Source organism: Tachypleus tridentatus, chromosome 5 (genome assembly GCF_004210375.1).
Source record: "Tachypleus tridentatus isolate NWPU-2018 chromosome 5, ASM421037v1, whole genome shotgun sequence".
NCBI classification, from domain to species: Eukaryota; Metazoa; Arthropoda; class Merostomata; order Xiphosura; family Limulidae; genus Tachypleus; species Tachypleus tridentatus.
In genome coordinates this window covers 28667514-28687574 of record NC_134829.1, presented here as the reverse complement: position 1 = coordinate 28687574, position 20061 = coordinate 28667514, and the positions used below count along the sequence as shown (strand labels likewise).

Here is a 20061-nt window from a genome sequence, read left to right as displayed (position 1 = left end):
CCAAAGCCCAAAATAATAAACAAGGTCAAACATCTTCAAGGCTGAGTTTCAAACAGAGCCACAGACCAGAGACCTATAGTCCATTTCTGACTGAATGACGGCACAATAGATTTTAGCATAGAGCATTAATCCACTCCCCAAAAGGTGGAAGAGAGGACATGGAGGATGTTTAGTACCCTTGTACACTTGGTGTATGGAATGAAAGTCAGGTTATGGTCAAATATAATGTGTGTATTTTCTTATAGCAAAGCCACGTAGGGCTATCTGCTGAGCCCACCGAGGGGGATCGAACCCCTGATTTTAGTGTCATAGACTTACAGCTGTACTAGCGGGAGGCATCAAATATAATCCCCAAGAATTTTGCACTGGGGACCAGAAGAAGCACAACTTCACTGAGGCAAAGCTCGAGATTGCAATGAATACCTCACTGGTGGAAGAAGTGCATGCATATGGTTTCAAAGAGAGAAAAACCGTTTGCTATGGTCCACTTCAGTAAACAACTGATGGCAGTCTGTAGCTGCTACTCAATAAACCTCATACTTGCCAAAGAGATAAGATGTGGATGTTGTCAACAAAGAGTCCTTTTACAATTGTAGGGAGGAATTGTCCAGTAATGGCACTCATCAATCACACAACCAGTCATTTCTGTATAACAAAATTGCCAAAATGTAACTGTGTCAGCAGGTTTCAGAAACATTTCCAGTAAGAAGAGACACAAGGGATGATAAGAATCAATCAATCCTTAATGTCTTCTGTATCTAAAAAAAACCAAAAAAACAACAGCCAACAGTTCCACTATATCAAAGTGGCCATTTTTATTAATGTGGAGGATAATTAAGCAGAGAGCCCATCCATTCAACTACTTTTTTTTCTTTATTGGAAGAAGCTCTATCAACCTCCACAGATCCTGCCTTGGATCAAGTAGGCAATTCTCTGCCTATGGACGAAGATTCCAGTGACTGAATCATTTTGCATCTTGGGGCCAGAGAAGAAGATGGACTCAAGGAAATGCCTGAATCCAGGAAGCAAACAGAAGAAATGGTGGGGACAGAGATGAGAGCAGACCTAGACTCAGCTCTTAACTATGGCGAGCAAAAGACTCTTCAAATACTTTGCAAACAAACTTTGATAAAGACACAGAGAGACTTGTCTGCACTCTCACTGTGGTAGTGGAAGAGTGCCATCAGCATGTATCCAAGATGGAGTAGGGGACAATAACTTCCAAGCCTCTGAGTAGGAGATGCTGTTCACAGTTTTCAAATGCTGCACCTCTTTCTCCTCCACCCAATTAGGGCAGGAACTAGAGTAAGAGGGATGTGAACCACTACAGTTAACAGAGTGTGGCTCAAGTTCATATCCATGTGTCATGGTTTTTGCCACCACCACAAGTTATTTTAAAGAAACACAACATAATGTCTTTGAGTGACTGAATCACTGACATTGGAAACATCTGAGAGGGTTTGGAATGCACAGCCATAGATTAAAGTTCAAATAACCTGCCTTGACTGTAACAGGTGGATGTGGTGATGTAAATGTCAAATTCAGAACATTAATAAGCATCATAATTATATTTTTGCAAGTGGAGATTTGGCACACCACAGAAATGCCTTGGCTGAAAAACAAGAGAGGATCTTTAACTTGGAAATGTTCTTCAAGTCCCTTTCACCAATAATTCCTCTTGAGGAATTCAAAGTAGCAGGAGGAACAACCTTGATAGGCATATCCTCAATACTTTTCAAATTCAAGTTTATTTAGTGTGTTGTGGAATGGATATCTTCACCAAAATGTCTCCACAATGTAACATTCTTACTGACTTGGAGGAACCAGCAAGCCCCTCTAATCCCATTTTAATAATAAAAAAACAACGAAGACATCTGCCCTAAGAATTTCTCAGATAACGAATGCAAAATGAGAAATCCGAGTAAAAAAAAAAACAAACTGTAATGCTGACTGTTGAACACAATCATCCATTTGTGTCCATTTACCAATTATTGTTTTATTCTCAATTTTATTTACTTATTTTTCTTCATGGATGGGGTTATCCATATAATAAAGTAAGATCATTTCAGTGTCCACCCACCACGAAGCGCTGTAAGGGGATGCACTGTAGTGCCAATCAAAGATATTGCAGCAACATCAGGGTTTTGTGAGCACCATACTCAAACACAAGCATCAGACACAAGGCCCACTACACCTGTTAAGAATGTCCAACACTGATACTTGGTTGATCCTAGCCCAAGTGGACTAGCCAAATGATCATGGAGAAGCCACACAAAGGTCGCTATCTACAGGAATTCAAGGCCAAATTGGTATGTTAGGGTTAATCCCTCAACTATCAGGATCCACTCCTCCCCTTTACAGGTCACCATGCATGGCAAACACATGGGTGGATGTTCAGATCCCAAAGGAGGTAAACTAAAAGTGTAGATGCTGCTCTGGGAGGTCCCTCACTACATAGAAAAATCCACCGAAAGTATGCAGTATGTTTATCTTCACATTATTTAGTATCCTTTTAGCAAAGATAAGTTTTTGTGCACAAAAAATCAGTTTTTAATGAAGTACGTTTATTAGAGATTTGTTTGTGAATAAATAAGTCTTTTTCTTTGCTAGTCCAAGTGCAAAGTAATTTTCATATTCTATTAGAAACTATTCTTTGTTCCAAAAATCTTTATATACTATTTGTATAACTTCTAAAACTTCCTGTTTTGTTTTCAGTAATACTTTATATTTTGTCCGTTATTTATATATGTGTGTAGGGTCTGTCAATTTGACTGACCTTCAAACCACCATAAATATATTAAGAATTAAATACAAGCTGCTTTTTGTTTGTTTGTTTTAGAAGGACTACAAATTATAATATAAAAATACAAATGCTTTCTTAGTCCAAGTAGCCTGAGTCTCATAACATTACAGTTATTTATTATTATACTGATTGTCTAGTTGTGCATGGCTAACAATATATAACTTACACTGATGTGGTACACGTGTATTTACATTACTGTACCCAATAATATAAAACTGACCTTTAGTCTTCACAAAGTGACCCCCGTCTTGGCTGTGTTTTTGTGAAATAGCATTTTGCAATATACAGTCACATTTCAATTATGAAACATTATATATGTGTATAGAATATTACTTTTTAGAAATATGTTGTTAAACAATTACTAAAGAAGTAAAGCAAACAGTTATTTCTTCTAGCTCTGACCTTAGAACTTAATAGCTGCTAAACATAGGTTGCTAAACCTTTTAATATTTGCACCTTTTTTCAGATTTTAAATATACAGTTGAATAATTAAGAAAATCATGAATTATTATATCAATACCACATAAATTCACAATAATTTATGATGCTTATTAACAAATCTGTATTTAGGTAAAAAAAACCAAAAAACAAGGAACTTCTAGTAGACTAAAAGACACAACTCACATCCTTAAAATCTTTGTTCCAAAGAATGTGGTATCTTTTAACAGATTAAAATAGATGAGAAATCACGAGAACATTCTAAGCTGTCAATTGGTTATTCATGTCATATACTGAAATAAGTATACAGAAAGGATTGTTTCCAGAAATTGAAACAGGGCCATTGTGATTCAATACATAAACCACATTTCAGTAAAATAAAAAGATATGAGGTTCTTATTTTATATTCTAGTTTATCTATGTTGGAAATTTGAGTTTCTAATTTGTATTGAACAGTATTTTGAAATTAAATACATCTAATCTAAACCAGTGTGGTACTCAACATACCAAGTGATTCACAAAAATTAATATCTTGGTGTGTTCTTTTAATATGTACTATTTTAACATTTAATAATAAAGTTTAAATTATAATCTAGAATTTGATACCAAACTTATTGACATAAATTCATTAAATAGTAGTTGATTAACATTTTGAATGCAAGTTAACAAACGTGATGGTATGGTCTTTGATCCATGATATGTTGTGAAAGTTTACTTGACCAATTCTATGTCCACAACAAAGTTTACCAAAAATGACAATGTATTAAGTACTTAATTTGATCAATTCAACATTTATAAAACTTGCCAGTACTGACCTTAACTGATGTTTTCAAAACTAAGTAACTAAATTTAACAATCCAATATCAACAAACAAACTTAAAAATCATGGTATTAACTAGTATGTATCCAGAACCAAGAACTTAAATTTACCTATTCAATATCAAAAATCAAATCCACAAATGATGACATTAGTAAGTATGCATTCAGAACCAGGTACTTAACTTCACCAATCCAATAAGCAACCAAACTTACTAACAATGATATTAATTAACTCTTTCAAATGAATCTGTGTATTCTACATGGCCTTGTAACTACAATATAACCATGGTAATATACATACTCTAACAGTAAGGGTACTTAATTTATGTGCAAAAAGGCAGATCTTACATGTAAACCAAGAAAAACTGGAAACAAGACATTCATCTTCACCCTAAAAAAACATTTGTGTAAGATAGGAAAACATACTGACCCATCTTTATAGACAAACTTACAACTTGAAACCACCAATTAATGTAAAAATCCTAACCAATACCATCAAGTACACTGACAAAAAGTTTGGAAAATCTCTTCATGAAACATCTATGGCCACAGATGAATAGGGTGAAAAGAATGGTATCTATGATTACAATTTTTCTTCTCTCATCTTAACTTTTGGTGCTTCAATCTATAGCTCTGACAGAACTTCTGTTCACTATAGGTAGCAGTTAATCATTTCAACAACAAGTTTAACTACTTAATACGTTAAATGTATGATACAAAGATAAGAATTTATTTAAATCAGCTGATGTTTGTACTATTAATTATGCTTTGTTTTTTTTATTGGAATGCTCTTGAAGAAGCCATAAAGCACATCCATGTGTTGATTTTCATATCAACATTGTGTCTAATTAAAAATAAAAAGTTTGGTATTATTAGGTCATTTACTGACAGTATTAAAATAAAATTAGTACACTTCAACTAACTAAAAATCAGTTATTAATAACCAGTACCACATGTTGCTGATCATTAAACTACCAAAACAAGCTAACAAAAAAACAGTTGTACCTACTAAAACTGAGCTGGTATATTTTTTAAAAAGTGGTTAAAAAGAGTAACTCATCAAGTATTATTTAAACTGTACTTAATATACATTAACCATCAAGTTCTTACTAAACTAGCCTTCCATACGTCAGCCATCATGTGCTCACTAAATTAACCATCCCTACGCCAGCCATCGTGTGCTCACTAAATCAACCGTCCTTATACCAGCCATCGTGTGCTCACAAAATTAACCTTCAATACACCAACCATCAAGTTCTTAATAAAGTAAAATTCAATACACTAGCCAGCAGATACTTACTAAAGTAACCTATCAAATACTTACCCTTCTGGTGGCTGTCTGGAGTGAGTAGCAATTCTAGCAAGCATTTCCACTGTATGATAAAGATCACCCTATGATATGACCAAATTGGTTGCTATTAGAAAGTTGACATAGTTCATTGTATCAAAAGAACTATTTATTAAAATCTTAACTTCTTTCTCACTGTACTGGTTAAACATTAACAGCAGAGTTTTTATGTGCAACTTGTAAACAGTGATGGTGTATCAAAATCTCATCTTCAATAACTGCATTGTATATGGTGTACTTTGATACTATGGTTCAGAATGATAATGACAATAAATGTCCACCACAGGAATCTGACCTTAATGTAACCATGTGACAGTAATTAATTTAAAAGGATTACAAAGCATTTTATGTTTTAGAACTAAAAATCTTCTGATTATACACAATCCGAGATTGAACTACATTAAATATTAATGCCACTTAGATTATAATAACAATATTTTCTGTTGTTTATATCGAGCCAATATTATCTTGTGTGAATTTTAAAACCAAACTTACCTCTGAAAAGTAGCCATCATGACGTTTATCCACAATATAAAGCTTTACCAGCTGCATAGCAAAAGCCACAGCAAGATAATTCAACCCACCTTCCATAAGCTATAAAGTAAGGCAAAAAACAGTCAGTAAAAACTATTTTTACAGAGTAGCACTGTTACCAATATTATTGTAATATAATATTGTACTGTTACCAATACTAACCTCTGATCAAAATAAGCTACACACACAGAGCAAAACTAAAAGTATACAAATAGAAATGTGCATAGCTATTGTAATATAATATTGTAACTACACTATGTTAGTTTAACAGCTGGGTAATCTTGTTTTTAACAGTACTTTTTTGGCTGTACAAATTAAAACACTATAAACTACCCTGAAGTATCAAGTAATAATAACAATTCAGAATCAATGGTTTTACTTAAGTAATTCTCTATGTACATTTTTCAATAATAGTTCTTTAAGAGTAAGTTGACATTATTCTGAAATGAGTGACTATAGTACTTTTATTGTATTTCCTTCACTAGTTCATTTAACATTCTGAAAATATTTTAATTTGTTTATAATGCACCCAGGGTCCCCAAGTGCATTACCTGTACTGGAAGCATTAGTCTATAAATTATATAAAACTCTCCGATTCACGGCTTCAACACACTAACTACTAGGCCTATGTATCACTGTGTGGTTTGACTAAACAAATCTTTAATCAATCATTGTAGGTGCTACCTCATACTTTAAGAGATGCCAACTATTTCAAATGACTGAGCATAATGATTGTAGACAGAGCTCTTTCACAGTTTTAGTTCTTTTAGATTTGCAAGAAACAAGACAATCTGGTGAACGAGGCCTCTTTTTTTCCATCTTGTGAATGATCGCATTGGTGTTTCTGTGCTGCTTAAAAAACGAGAAATACAGATTTATGCGAGCGCTGATTGGCTGACAAGCACTGATGACATAACTATGGATTCCCCCATGTACCCAGTATGGAGAAGCACCACACTCAAACTATTGGTAGACTTCGGAGATACAAATATTTTTTATTATTTCAAGCACAAATGTGATTATCACAAGTAGCCATTTGTACTATGTCTTTTATTTATTATCAAAATTTATTTGTAACTCACTAGAAATTTTCTTTTCACCCCTTTCAAGCCCTGGGGGAACAATTTATCACTTTATTGTATAGGCCTATATAATATATAATAATTTGGGAGTTGCAACAAGTCGTAATATTTGTCTGTATGAGCGTATAGTCGTAATGTATACACCAAAATCGTAATAGTTGGCATCTCTGTAAGTTACTAAGAGAAGAATTAATATACATCTTGTACGTGTTTTGTAATTCCAAACGTCACCAAACTACAAGATTTTCCATTCATGCCCTTCTTGCAAAAATTAACCAGTTGTTAAAATAATGTTATTTTCAACTTGATTTTGTACAACTGAAGTATCAAGTAGTTGCCAAGAGTAAATAATTTAGTACAAATGCCAAGATTTTCATCACGTAGATCACTGTGTAGTTTGATCCAACTTAAATTTCTGGTTAGTCATTAAAGGTACTGCCATACATTATGGGTTATTGTGACAAAGTAACTTTGAACTTGTCGAACAATTTTTGAATAAAACAAAACAAAAAAAAAACAATATGCGTACCTGCAAATAACATCAAGATATTCAACTACATATTCAATTTACATGTTGTAAATCACTAAGAATGTGAAGGTCATGTTACACTATTAAATTACATTACTCATGAGCTGCTTGCTTGAATGTCTCTTAAAACATTATATTTATTTTACCTAATCTAACCTTAAATAACCTAGAGAGATCTCTAATTTTATATCTTAATTACTTTTATAATAATATAATGAATAAACATAAAAAACAAGAAATAAAGTTCTTACCTGAATCAACAGTAAGAAAAATGGTTGTAATTAACTAAATATTTAACCATCTCACCTCCTTTACTACACATTACACAAAGGTTTAAGTTCTTGAAGCCAAAATTTTACGAAACTTTTTAAGTTGTAACGATTAGAAAAGCATAAAAACTTAGCTAACAATCCATATTTTAATTGTACAGTAATTACTCAATGAAACAGAACATGAGTCTAAAGTCATGCCAAGTTATCAAAAATTTCAAGTTGTTGAGGCAATCCCTCCTGCTTTGAAATCACGTTTTGGCCCAAATAAACTGTGATACATTACAGTTGTTTGAAAATGAATTAGATTAAAAAAAAAAAAATTCAAAATTAATACTTCACAACACTGCAGGCCAAGAAAGATGATGAAACTTTGGTAAATACTGTACGCTACTTAATCAATTACAAATTAAATACATTTTTAATGGTCACTTTAACAATAAATAATTCACATCTGCACTCTTTCAGGATTCATTAACAATCCTCCCTTATGTTTAATTATATATCATCTACAACAACTAAAAAGTCAATATTTGTGTTTACCAAATGACGAGAGTTACTAAGCTGTGCCCTGAACAGAAACACGTGTATTTCTCGTTATAAATAAAATTCTCCCATGAGAAAGTTAGCCATTGCTTAGGAGAATTTGTAGGTACTCTTCTCATATAGTTAGAAAATCTCAACATTTTTCAGGGATGCATAGTTACATCAAATCCCAAGTTATCAAGGGATTACTACATAAAAGTTCCTAATTCAAAGAGATAAGATTGTAAAAAAATCCCAAATTTCTCCTAGTATGATATGTGACATTTTCTTTAAGAATCCTGTCTTCTGTGTTTTAAAAGTACAAAATTAAACAAATTAATCACTATAACATCACCATTGTTCAGACAAACCATAATTTTATATGCTTTAATTTTGTTTGGTTACAGAATATTAGAATAGGAAATGACTCTTACTTCCACACCTGCCTGTCACATCCTTTCAGATTTGTTAATGATTCTCCCGTAAGTATGATTATATATTGTCTATACATTATAGAAAGTCAAGGCTCTCATCTATCAAATGGCATTGTTTAAGTGTTCTGAACACACAGTAATTATTTTCACTCAAAAGTACATGTAATGTTGCCAAGAGAAGCTTTTAATGAATAGCTTGGGTGAACTTATAACTGCTCTTGTTACATAGTTAAAAAGCCAGAGAACTTTTGAGTTTCATAAAATTGTCTAATGTGTGCTTGCCCTGTCAATGTTCTTTGGTCCAATATTTAATTAAATAAATATTTATTTCATTACTACCATTAATACAAAATACTAAGCTTACATGTCCTGTACAATCAAAAAAGACAGGGTAGGTACTTTATTTTATATTTATTTATTACTTCTCCATTACTTCTCAATCTCCATGTGCAAAATTTCTTTCAGCTTAGCAAGATAAGATAAACAGCAATGAGTTCAAAGGTCATAACTAGAAGAGATAACTATGATTTATTTCTGTATTTACAATGTTATGTCTTAAGAAATAAGTTTAAAAACTTGTTTGTAAATAGTGATAATCTGTAAACATACATAATTTATAATAATTGAAATGTGACTGTATTTTGTCAAATAAAACACAGCCAAAATAAGTCACTTTGGAAAAATTAAAGGTCATTTTCACATTACTGGATGACTACAGCACATATATCACGTCATTGTAACTTCTATACTGTTAGCCAGGCATGGCTGAAAAGTCAATACAATAAACTTAATAAATATATAACATCATAAAATTTAAGCTATTTAATCTAAACATTTACATTCTCGTTTCATAATCTGTAGTCATTCTAGAATAAAAAAGGCATAATTTATATTAACTTCCAAATTTTATATGGTACTTACAAGATCAGTCAAATTGATTGAACCATACAGAGATTTGTTAATGAAAATAACAAAATATATCAAGTTTCTTCCTTATAAAATGTTTGATAAAACTGTATAGACAATAAGGATTTTGGATGTAAAATTTGAATTTTTTTTGATGCATAAAAGTATTTTTAATTTTAATAAAATAAAAATTACTTTACATGTAGGATATTCAATGTGCAAAAATATAAAAGCCATGAGATTAACATTGTTTAACAAACCTTAACACATAATAAAAGATCTGATATCTTAGAGTATGAAAGCCTTGTAATATTAGTGATAATCTGCCAAATTTTGTGAACACATGATTACTAATTTAAAAGTAACAGAATAAAAATTGTAACAAGCACAAAATGGTTATGGAATCAGTCACTGGCATGCACATGAGCAGCACATGCTCCTAGTGACTTACAACATAGACAGTAGGTTAGACACCATTAAATGAGCAATAAAACAATAAAATTTAATTATAAATAGATATATACTGTTATGAACTTAAAGTCACTTAGGACAAAATGATAAACTTTCTAAAAAGAAAGAAAATTATTATTTTTGTTTTGGTGGTTACAAGGTAAGTCAAATTGACCAATCCTATTTTGAGGCAGCATAGAAAAAAATATTAAAGAAAATATAGTTTTACTGAAAAAAAAAAAAAAAAGGCTAGAAGGTTTAAGGGATTACACAAAGGAAGTCTGAGATTTTTAAGATGAGAAAAAGTATTGTTAATATTAACAATTACTCTGCACACAGACTATTCACAATAAGTACTCAATATATTCATGAATCTTTTAGTTTATTGAAAATACTTCACTCAAAATATGATTTTTTGTATGTGAAAGGCTTGAGTTAATTGAAAGACTACAATTTTCTGAAGATATTTACACTATATTGAAGGTCAGAAGAATTCTATATTATAATCAATAGAAAGCCAAGGTTTTCTTCTATCAAATAACATACTATATTACATTGTTTTCTGAACAGAGAATTGTAATTTTCTCTGTTAGTACAAGCTTTGTTCCCATGCCAAGGTAATGACTAACTTGGATGAATTTGTAATGGCTCCTGTTGCATAGTTAGAAAGCCAAAAAATTGAAAGTTAGACTAATAATATGCAAAAAGTAAACAATTTTCCCTATGTTTTTTGGCTCATTATTTAGTTAAATTCCTTAATATGGTCTCAAGCTCAGTCAAATTGGCAAACCATATGACCCCTTTATACTTGTTTAGTGTTTACAGATTTAAACACAAGAGACAACTGTTAACAAATCCTGAAAAAGGATGACAGAAATATCTGATTTTATATTAGATTGCTATGTACCCAAACAAAATTGAAGGCTATAAAAATTATGTTTTTTCTGAGCAATGGCAACTTTATGGTGAATAACTCACATTTAATTTTGCATTTATTGAAGGGATTAGACAAAACAGAGAAGAGGAGATGTCTAGAGAAAATGTGTCAAACTACTGGAAGTTCATGTTTTGTTTTTTTAAATACTGCCTTATAAAAGTAGAAACTTATATACTAGTGAAATGTGGATCAGTAGCTACAAGTCTATCCTATATTAACTGGTATAACAAAGTATTTTAGTAAAGTTCTGAATGAAACTCACTAAAACTTTGTGACATGTGCAATGAAAAAGGACTATTGTGATAGGGTTAAATAATAAAAAAAACCTTATGCTCTTTCCTAATTAACAGCTTACCTGAGTTAGATGCAGATCATAAGAAGGCATGTTGACCAAGTGGCTGCGAATAAGACAATCCACACCTTCCAAGTTATACCGATAATCATCACGACATTCAATGAGAGCTCGAGTAACATGTTTAACTGTCCACTGAGTACCGAATGCCCTGGGGTCAGCTAGAGCTTTCAGTACAAGTAGGTGGCCATCACGATAACGAATAGCAACTTCAGGATCAGGTGAATGCTGTGTCATCCCTTCTAGAAGACTTTCCACAGTCTACAGTCATGAAAACCTTGTGTTAGTTACTAAAGAACTGATGTATCCATAACATGGGCTAGGGCACAACTTTTATTTTTCTACAACAAAATGTTTACAACACTAAATGATTTATTTGCCACTACACAGTGAACATTTAATATCTGCAGTACTTAAGCTGATTTCCTTTTGACAGGATTATTCATTACGAAGAACTTTTTAGAGCTACAAGTTTCATGAATTTTTAACAAGTCCATTTTCTTTCATACTGTAAAAAATACTTAAATTCCTGTGCAAGTGTAAAAAACTATAACAGCAGAGTACCTTCTGTACAAGAGTAACAGCCGTTACAATCTCTCTCGATGTTCGTACAAGAAACACTCCTTCTCTCAGACTGTGAAGAGCTGCAGCTTGTGGGTTTGCTGGTATAGCCATCAGGCTCTGAATATAGCGGTCAAGCTCTGCTATAACCTTGTCATAGATTTGTGTAATATCATCTGTAGAAAAAGACTGGCTAACCTATTTTTAGAAGAAAAATCACAAATTTCAGACAATTAGTAGGAAAAATAAAATACCAAGCAACCATGGCTACTTAAAATACAAGTATTCTTTTGGAGTTATGGGTTTGACAAGGTATCTATCTGTTGATCTATTAAATATTTAACTTGTTTCAGAATAACACTTCACTTCCTCTGGCAAACATTTTTAAATGCATAAATTTTGAACAAACATTCGTTGGATAAATCAGTTTTGAAGACAACAATAATCACAATATTTTGTTACATCTTTAACTTGTCATTGTGTTGTGTTTTTATTAACGTTTTTTGTATTTACAACAAAACATTAATAAAAAAAACAACACAATGACAAGAGCTAAATTTTCTTTACCATAATGATGTGAAAAATTAACATTTGTAAATCTTACCTTTGTAATTATTGCATTACAACTCTTCTTACAACCAACTTACAAATCAAAACAACCACTTTAGTTATTCATAAATTTTTAGCAGCCACAAGAAATTTCAGCACAAGACTGAAAATAAGTCAGTACTTTAGCTTATTGAGCTCTTACAGTTTTAAGAACTCAGATGGGTAATAGAACTCTTCACTTTTATAACCATACAGTGAAAAAACTAATAAAAACCAAACTACATAAATCTTAATACAAACGTTTTAATAAGTTTCCAGAGCATAAATAAATAGAGAAACTTATTTTGAAACTGTTTTGAAAACAGTAAAAATACCTATTTTTTTATCTTAAGTTTTTTTAATGGTGTATAAGAAAATTTCCTTTTATACTCACACACACAATCAATTTTGTTTGATTTTTATTAATATAATTGTTCTGATAAATTTTATTTTCGTAATTGAAGCAATCACAAATGTGATAAGACTGACAAAGGAATCTCTCCAAGTGGCATTACTGATTCTTCTGGTAGATACTGTATTGTATTTTTAACAACATTTTTGGGTGGGATCATTTTATATCTAATAGTTATAGTTTTTCTGTAAATATCAAACTGATGACAGAATACATGAAACAACTCCCTCAATAATAATAAAAAGATTATCTTCTGAATAACCTGCTGTCATTAGCCTAATGTAGTGCATAACTGAGCCTAAATATCCTTACTTAAAGCCCTTTCATAATAAAATATTCCTGGATCTTTCCAACATACAATATAACAATGAACATCATATTTGAAATAAGCATCATAAGAAATTATAGAAACACTAGTTCTTACTGGTTAAAGAATAATTCAGAAATTTTGTTTTCAGGTTTGTTGTTAATTTTTAATATGCTAACTTTATATCTTTAAATCTCATGATGATGTCTACATGACAAACTGTACTCTTGGCTCAAAAAGCAGTTATTAGCTTAAAGCAATAACTCCTTTTCAAAGTTAAAAATCCTTCAAAGTTCTCAAGAATTTCATGGGCTGTATAAAATGTGAATTCAAGTCATATATATAGTTGGAAAAAAGAGAAAACAGAAATATATAATACCATCCCTTCACAAACAATACTGTAAATTGATCAGGAGAAACAAACATAAGCTTAAAGCAAAACATTTAGTGTGTTTACAGTCCAGACATCCATACAGATATGTAAATGAAAGACTGAATGAATATTTTTTTAATTTTAACACCTGAAATAAACTATGTAAGATTTACATGATGCTAAATTATCACATCTTCAAGGAGCAAGTTGTCAAAATGGAATTAGAATTTAATTGTACAACTTTATCACCCTTCACTCCATGCAAAATAAACATGATCCATGTTCTGGTTTGGTTTGTATTTTGCACAAAGCCACACGAGGGTTATCTGCACTAGCCATCCATAATTTTGCAGTGTAAGACTAGAGGGACGGCAGCTAGTTATCACCACTCACCACCAACTCTTTTACCAATAAATAGTGGGACTGACCATCAAATTATAATTCCCCCACAGCTGAAAGGGCAAGCATGTTTGGTGTGATGGGAATTTGAACACACGACCCTCAGATAACGAGTCAAGTGTCTTAACCACCTGGCCATGCTGGGCATCCATGTTCTGGTTCAGTGTTAGTAATTTGAAGATGTACCAATATTTGCTTTTAAATCTCTAATTTTACCTAACAGTATAAAATTACGTACCTGGAGAGGCTTGGATATATAGTTTGATACAGTGTCCCTTTCATGGCTGGGAAGGAAACCAGGAATATTGCGAGCAAACTCTTCATAAACAGCCATCTGTGGAAGTGTGACTCCCCCCACCTACAAGTATATACAACATAAACAAAAGGTACACAATGCTTTTACAATATACAAGGTACAGAGTATGAACATCCAAATGTGAATATGTAATTCCTTCTACCTTCAATAAATGTCCAGTGATAATCTAAACAACCAACACAAGATGCTCTCACCATCTACAATATATACAGCATGAACAACTATGTGTATCACTTACCTCACTAACATTTAAAAAATAGTAGTTCTTTTAATCATGCTGAACTGTACTGTTTATATGCAACATTTATCAAAAACTTAAGCTTCACTCAGGACATTGATATGCAAATTGAGTAAATCATAAAAACTCAAAAATCCATTTAACCTCCAATCTGAAACATCAAGTTCTTAGTCCTACTTTTAATAAGACAGAAGTTCATTAATATAGGTTTTTTTTAGAATAACTTTCAACATAATTTAAATTTTTTCTACTTTTATTTTAAAAAATTACACAAAACCTATCAGGAAAATGTGAAACAAATTTCATTCCTCCATGACTGGTTTTAGGGTAACAAGAGAAGATTAATACTAAACTTTTTTTTCTAGAAATTACTTACAATCTCACTAAATATGTTATGAAAGTTTCAAGTTTTTTTTGTTTTTTTTAAGTTATGCAAGATATCAAATGTAAGTAATCTAGATAAGACATTAGAACTCTTACCATACACAACAATAAATGTTTGAATATTGGGGAAAGAAAAAAAATCAGAAAGTAATAAATAATACTTTATTTTAATGGCTTAGGTTTTCTTACCAAATGACAAAAGGTTTACACTCACTCTTGACTCTCACTACTTCAACAAACATACATATTATTGAAGAGCACAATATCTTGTGCAAGCTAGCAAATTAATGTTATACTTTACATAATACAGTTGGTTATAAAATTATATATTTAAAAAAATAACAACACAAGTGATTTTTATTTTTCCTAAACAGATATTTTTTTAAAAACAGTGAGTATCAAGATATTAAATTAACTAGATGAAGTGATTGAAAAAATAAAGTTATTAAACTTTGCTCCAATGCTGTTATATATCCTTCACTTCCAAATGAAAAACAAGTCTTATGTACCTTTAACCTGATTTGTTCAGGCATTCTTTCAGCTTAGTACGTCAGAACCACTGGATCACAGTAACGTCGCTCTTCTGCTCTGGCATGTTTGCGTCTATCGTACTCCTGGGATTAACACAACAGAAACAAGAAATGTCATGTTAAGTATATATTAATAGAAAAACTTCAACAAATTGTAGAAAGTTAGCATTCCCAAACTTTAAACAGAATGTTTTTTTAACATTCTAATATATCACATAAAAATCTATTACAATATTTACCACTTTAACAATTATTAATGCAGTTCCTATCCTTAACATCTTTCTGGCCATGAACCTTCCATATACAAAAAGAGAAATCTTCCAGCTTCTATGACAGTTACAAAAAACTATTTTGTTTCAGACATGTTCTTTTAACAACAAATTATGGTTCCTATAAAAAGTATTGTAAAATAAACGTTATGAAAACGTGCAAGTAATACATTGTTACTAATATTGTTAAAAACAAACTATTTTTTTTATTCTACTAAACTGTTTCTTTCCACTGGTAAGTCTTTTTATCGTGCATGACTGAAAAATTAAAACTTACGGAAGCCAATTTTTTGTCTATCTCTAAAACAGCTTTTTCCACAGCAGTTTTCTGTATAAAACAGCATGCCAGTTCAATGTTCTCCTGAGCTACAACAGTGGCAGCCTGTTCTACAAGTTCCTTCTGCTGCTGTGTTGCTCCCTGTAAAAACATCTTCATTATAAGCCACACAATTCCAAAATGTAACTACCTTTTATACTAATATGTGTTTCTGAGAAGTGACTTTGGCTAACATACCTAAGAAAAAAAAAAAGTTTAATACTTCATGGCATGTTCAAGTTTTCCAGGATATGAAACAAACTTATTTCACACATTGAATATGCAATATTTTTCAGTGAACTATTGTTTTCTTACACACAAGAACAGAAACTGAAAAACACTTTATCATAATAAAAACATTTTTCCTCCAAACTTGCATGTTGCTCTATTCTAAACTAGTACATTCCTCAAACAAGTACTTAACAGTTGGCATATTTTGTGTATTTCTGTATCTCGCATGGTAAAAATAGCAATGTTAAAATGCAAATTAAAAAACATACAGCTTTGGCTTGCATTATTTTTTAACCCTTTCATTATGAGTTAGGTGTAATCCACCATAAAGGTATCCATGAGAGTAATTATAGAATGATTTTTGATAATTTACATGCTTACAAAAATTTGATAATTATTAGTAAATATTACAAGGCTTTTGTATACAAAATACTAGGTTTATAAATTAAGTATTACAATATTTTAATTAAATATCCTCATAGCTTTTTCTTTCAGAATGTTGACTGGGCAACATTCAGAGTAATTCTCATTTTAAGATTAAAAACATTTTTATGCATAAGAAAATTTTCAAATTTCACATGTGAAATCTTTATAAATTCTAGATAATTATCAATGTTTTAAAAAACCTTTTATCTGTTACTTTCACTATAAAATCAAAATAAATGTTAACTAGATTTGAGCAATCATGTAACCTCCATAAAAATTAGGAATTAAATATAAATTATGTTTTTTCTTTACTAGAATGACAACAAGATATAACTCAAAAACACAAATGTTTAATCTGATTTGCTTAATTATTTTTATTATAATGACATTTTAGCTACTTCTGGCAAGGAAAAGTTACAATGATGCAGTGTTCATACACTCATGTTACTGTACCCAAGAACATAAAACTGATCTTTACCAAGTGACCTGTCTTGCTTGAGTTTTAATGTTTTTTGTAAAATACAATCACATTTCAGTTATAACACACTATTTATGTATCAACATTATTAATATTTACAATTAATATTTTAAATGTATTTTTTTAAAACATAGAACAATAAATAAAGTAAATAATTCTCTTCCAGTTACAATCTGTGTACTTGGTTGCTACTTCTTGAAGGTTGCTAATTCTCAAGAATTTTGCATGTGGAGGATGTGAAACGTATTTTTTTAGGTTTTGTGTGTGTGTGTGTGTGCGCATACACATGAAAAACCATGAAATCATAAATTACTATACAGATACCACAGAAATTCATTACAATTTATCATCCTATTAATGGAGCTGTATGTGGGTCAAATAAAAACAATTCTAACAGACTTGACTCACCAGCATTAAGGCATGTCTTGGGAAAAGAAGTGATGACATATTATTTGAAAATGGCTGGAAAAAACACTTATGGGACATTCTGAACTTCTAACTGGTTATTCACATGTCATATAACAAAAGTGTATATCAGGGACTGTTTCCAAAAATGAAAAGAAATGAGTGGACCCACTGTGTTTGCTTCACTAAATATAGTGATAGCTTAGCAGATAGGAAATACTGAGGGTGGTTTTAATTTTATATTCTAGTTTTGAATATCAGTAATATGAGCTTTTAATTCATACTAAACTATAGACATTGTACTTTGACATTACAAACATTTAATTTTTACTGCTGCTGCATTCAACATATCATATGACACAAAAATCGATGTTTAGGTGTGTTTATTAAATATTTACTTTTAAATTAAGACATTAAATAAGTTATAAAAATTTGGGTTATAATTTACAGTTTGATACAAAACTTAGACATGTAAATTAATAAAATAGTAGTTGAATATATTTTGAATGGGAAAATAAACGAGGTGACAGCCTTTGACCTATGACAATAGGGTTAAGGATATATGCTCTTAAAAATGAATTTTTTTTATTTATAATAACAGTTGCAAATAGAAAGTTTAACCTAAATATTTAATTTCTGTATTAATATACACTTCAGTTGTACAAAAAGGAATTTAAATAAAAGTACAAAAAGAAATTTCAAAATGTAACAAAAAGAAAAAAATTAACTTACTCTCAGTGCTGAAAGAAATGAGGCCTTAAGATTGGTGGTAATGGACATATTAAGTGGTTCTCGACACGTTATCATCACCATGCCAGCTGTCAAGCTACGAACCATGTGATGGGCAGCTGTACGCATTCGAGCTTCTTCTGGATCAAGCGCGAAATCCTGAGACAAAAAACAAATCTTCATTGAGATGTTTTGAATTTAGTGTCGATTTCATCTTCAGCCTAAAGTTTCATTAAGATTTGGACCTCTCTTTAAAAGGTTAACATCTCAACGAATATCCACAAACAACATTCAACTATAACAAAGATTGTCTAGTTCATCCTTCTACCAATAAGTAATATAAAAGAAATATCCAATCTAGTTTATATTGTTACACATAAATTTTGTGCAAATGATAAGAAAGAAGTTGAACTTGAACATGTATTAAATAACAGTGTGATACAGTTATGGTTTTGGTGAAGTTTTCTAGACATAAACTGTCCTTTGGTTCCTAGTCTTAAGCTCAAATCTCACTGCAGTGAAATGCTTTGTATACAATCCTTATTTGGACAACATTAATAATGAAAGCATGGTTCTCAGCCAACAGTTAAAAGACAATAAGGCCAAGCTTCAAAAACAATCACTTCAAGGAAATACTGACAATGAAGATTAATGTCTTGTCTCTATAGATTCCAATTAAAAATGTATTTGCATATAAAATGTATTAAAGCACTTTTATATATGTATGTATGTATGTGTGCACACACACACACCAGCAAGGAACAAAGATAATACTCATGGATCAAAGAAGTAATAAAATAATGGCAAGATAATGCTCTTTATACCACTTTCTACTGGACTATTCTTAGTTACTTTATTGTTAGATGTGTTAGTTATTAAGAAAGTTTTAAAGTAACAATATAAAAATACCATCACCTTCATAACACAAACAGCTCTCTTTAATACAAAGTTAATAAGCCAGATTTATAGAAAATGGCCATGTAAAGTAATGTAAATCTACAAACAAATGGTACATGAAAATCAATTCAAATTTCAAGTATTGGCTGACTTCAAGAAAAAAACTGATAAATCTATAAACAGTCCATCCCTTAACCCTTTCTCAAATTTAAAATACAAAAATGTGTTTTTACAAGTTTTGGATAACCAACTTTTTTTCATCTAAAAAAACAGTTTCTGTTCAGAAATACAAGATTTTTACCAACATAAAGAATAATTACTATTCAACTTTCAAACCAAATATTCCATTCTTCCACAGTAACGAAATTTTTCTTATGAATTTTAATCAAATGTTTTTCACACAAAAAGTATTGCTTCTGAACTAAACCTAATTTTTAAAACTTACTTTAAAGTAATTTTTAGTTACTAAAATACAATATAGTTTCAGTGATAAAACATTTTATAAAAATACTGCATTCAAATTAACTCTGAATAAAATATTTTGACCATTTACACTACACTTTACTTCCACACCAATTTCCCTGACAACATAGAACCGTCACATCAGAACATATACATTTGATATCCTACTAAATACCAACATCACGAAGTTTCATACAAGAGTGGTTATTTCAACATAATCCACATAGTGAAAATACATTTTTTAATAATAGTAATAATAATAAACAAATGACCACCCAATTAAAGCATACATTCCATGTCAATGTAATGTTGAA

The 20061-nt window shown here is 30.9% G+C and overlaps 1 protein-coding gene across 1 annotated transcript in view; it reads right to left on the bottom strand.

Moving 5' to 3' along the window:
* Positions 1-20061, bottom strand: part of Not1 (CCR4-NOT transcription complex subunit 1) — a 110971-nt gene that overhangs the window by 11589 nt on the left and 79321 nt on the right. The window contains 8 exon segments of the mRNA XM_076501843.1: positions 5385-5452; positions 5904-6002; positions 11430-11687; positions 11991-12185; positions 14305-14424; positions 15514-15618; positions 16081-16221; positions 18392-18547. Coding sequence (XP_076357958.1) covers positions 5385-5452; positions 5904-6002; positions 11430-11687; positions 11991-12185; positions 14305-14424; positions 15514-15618; positions 16081-16221; positions 18392-18547 — 1142 coding nt within the window.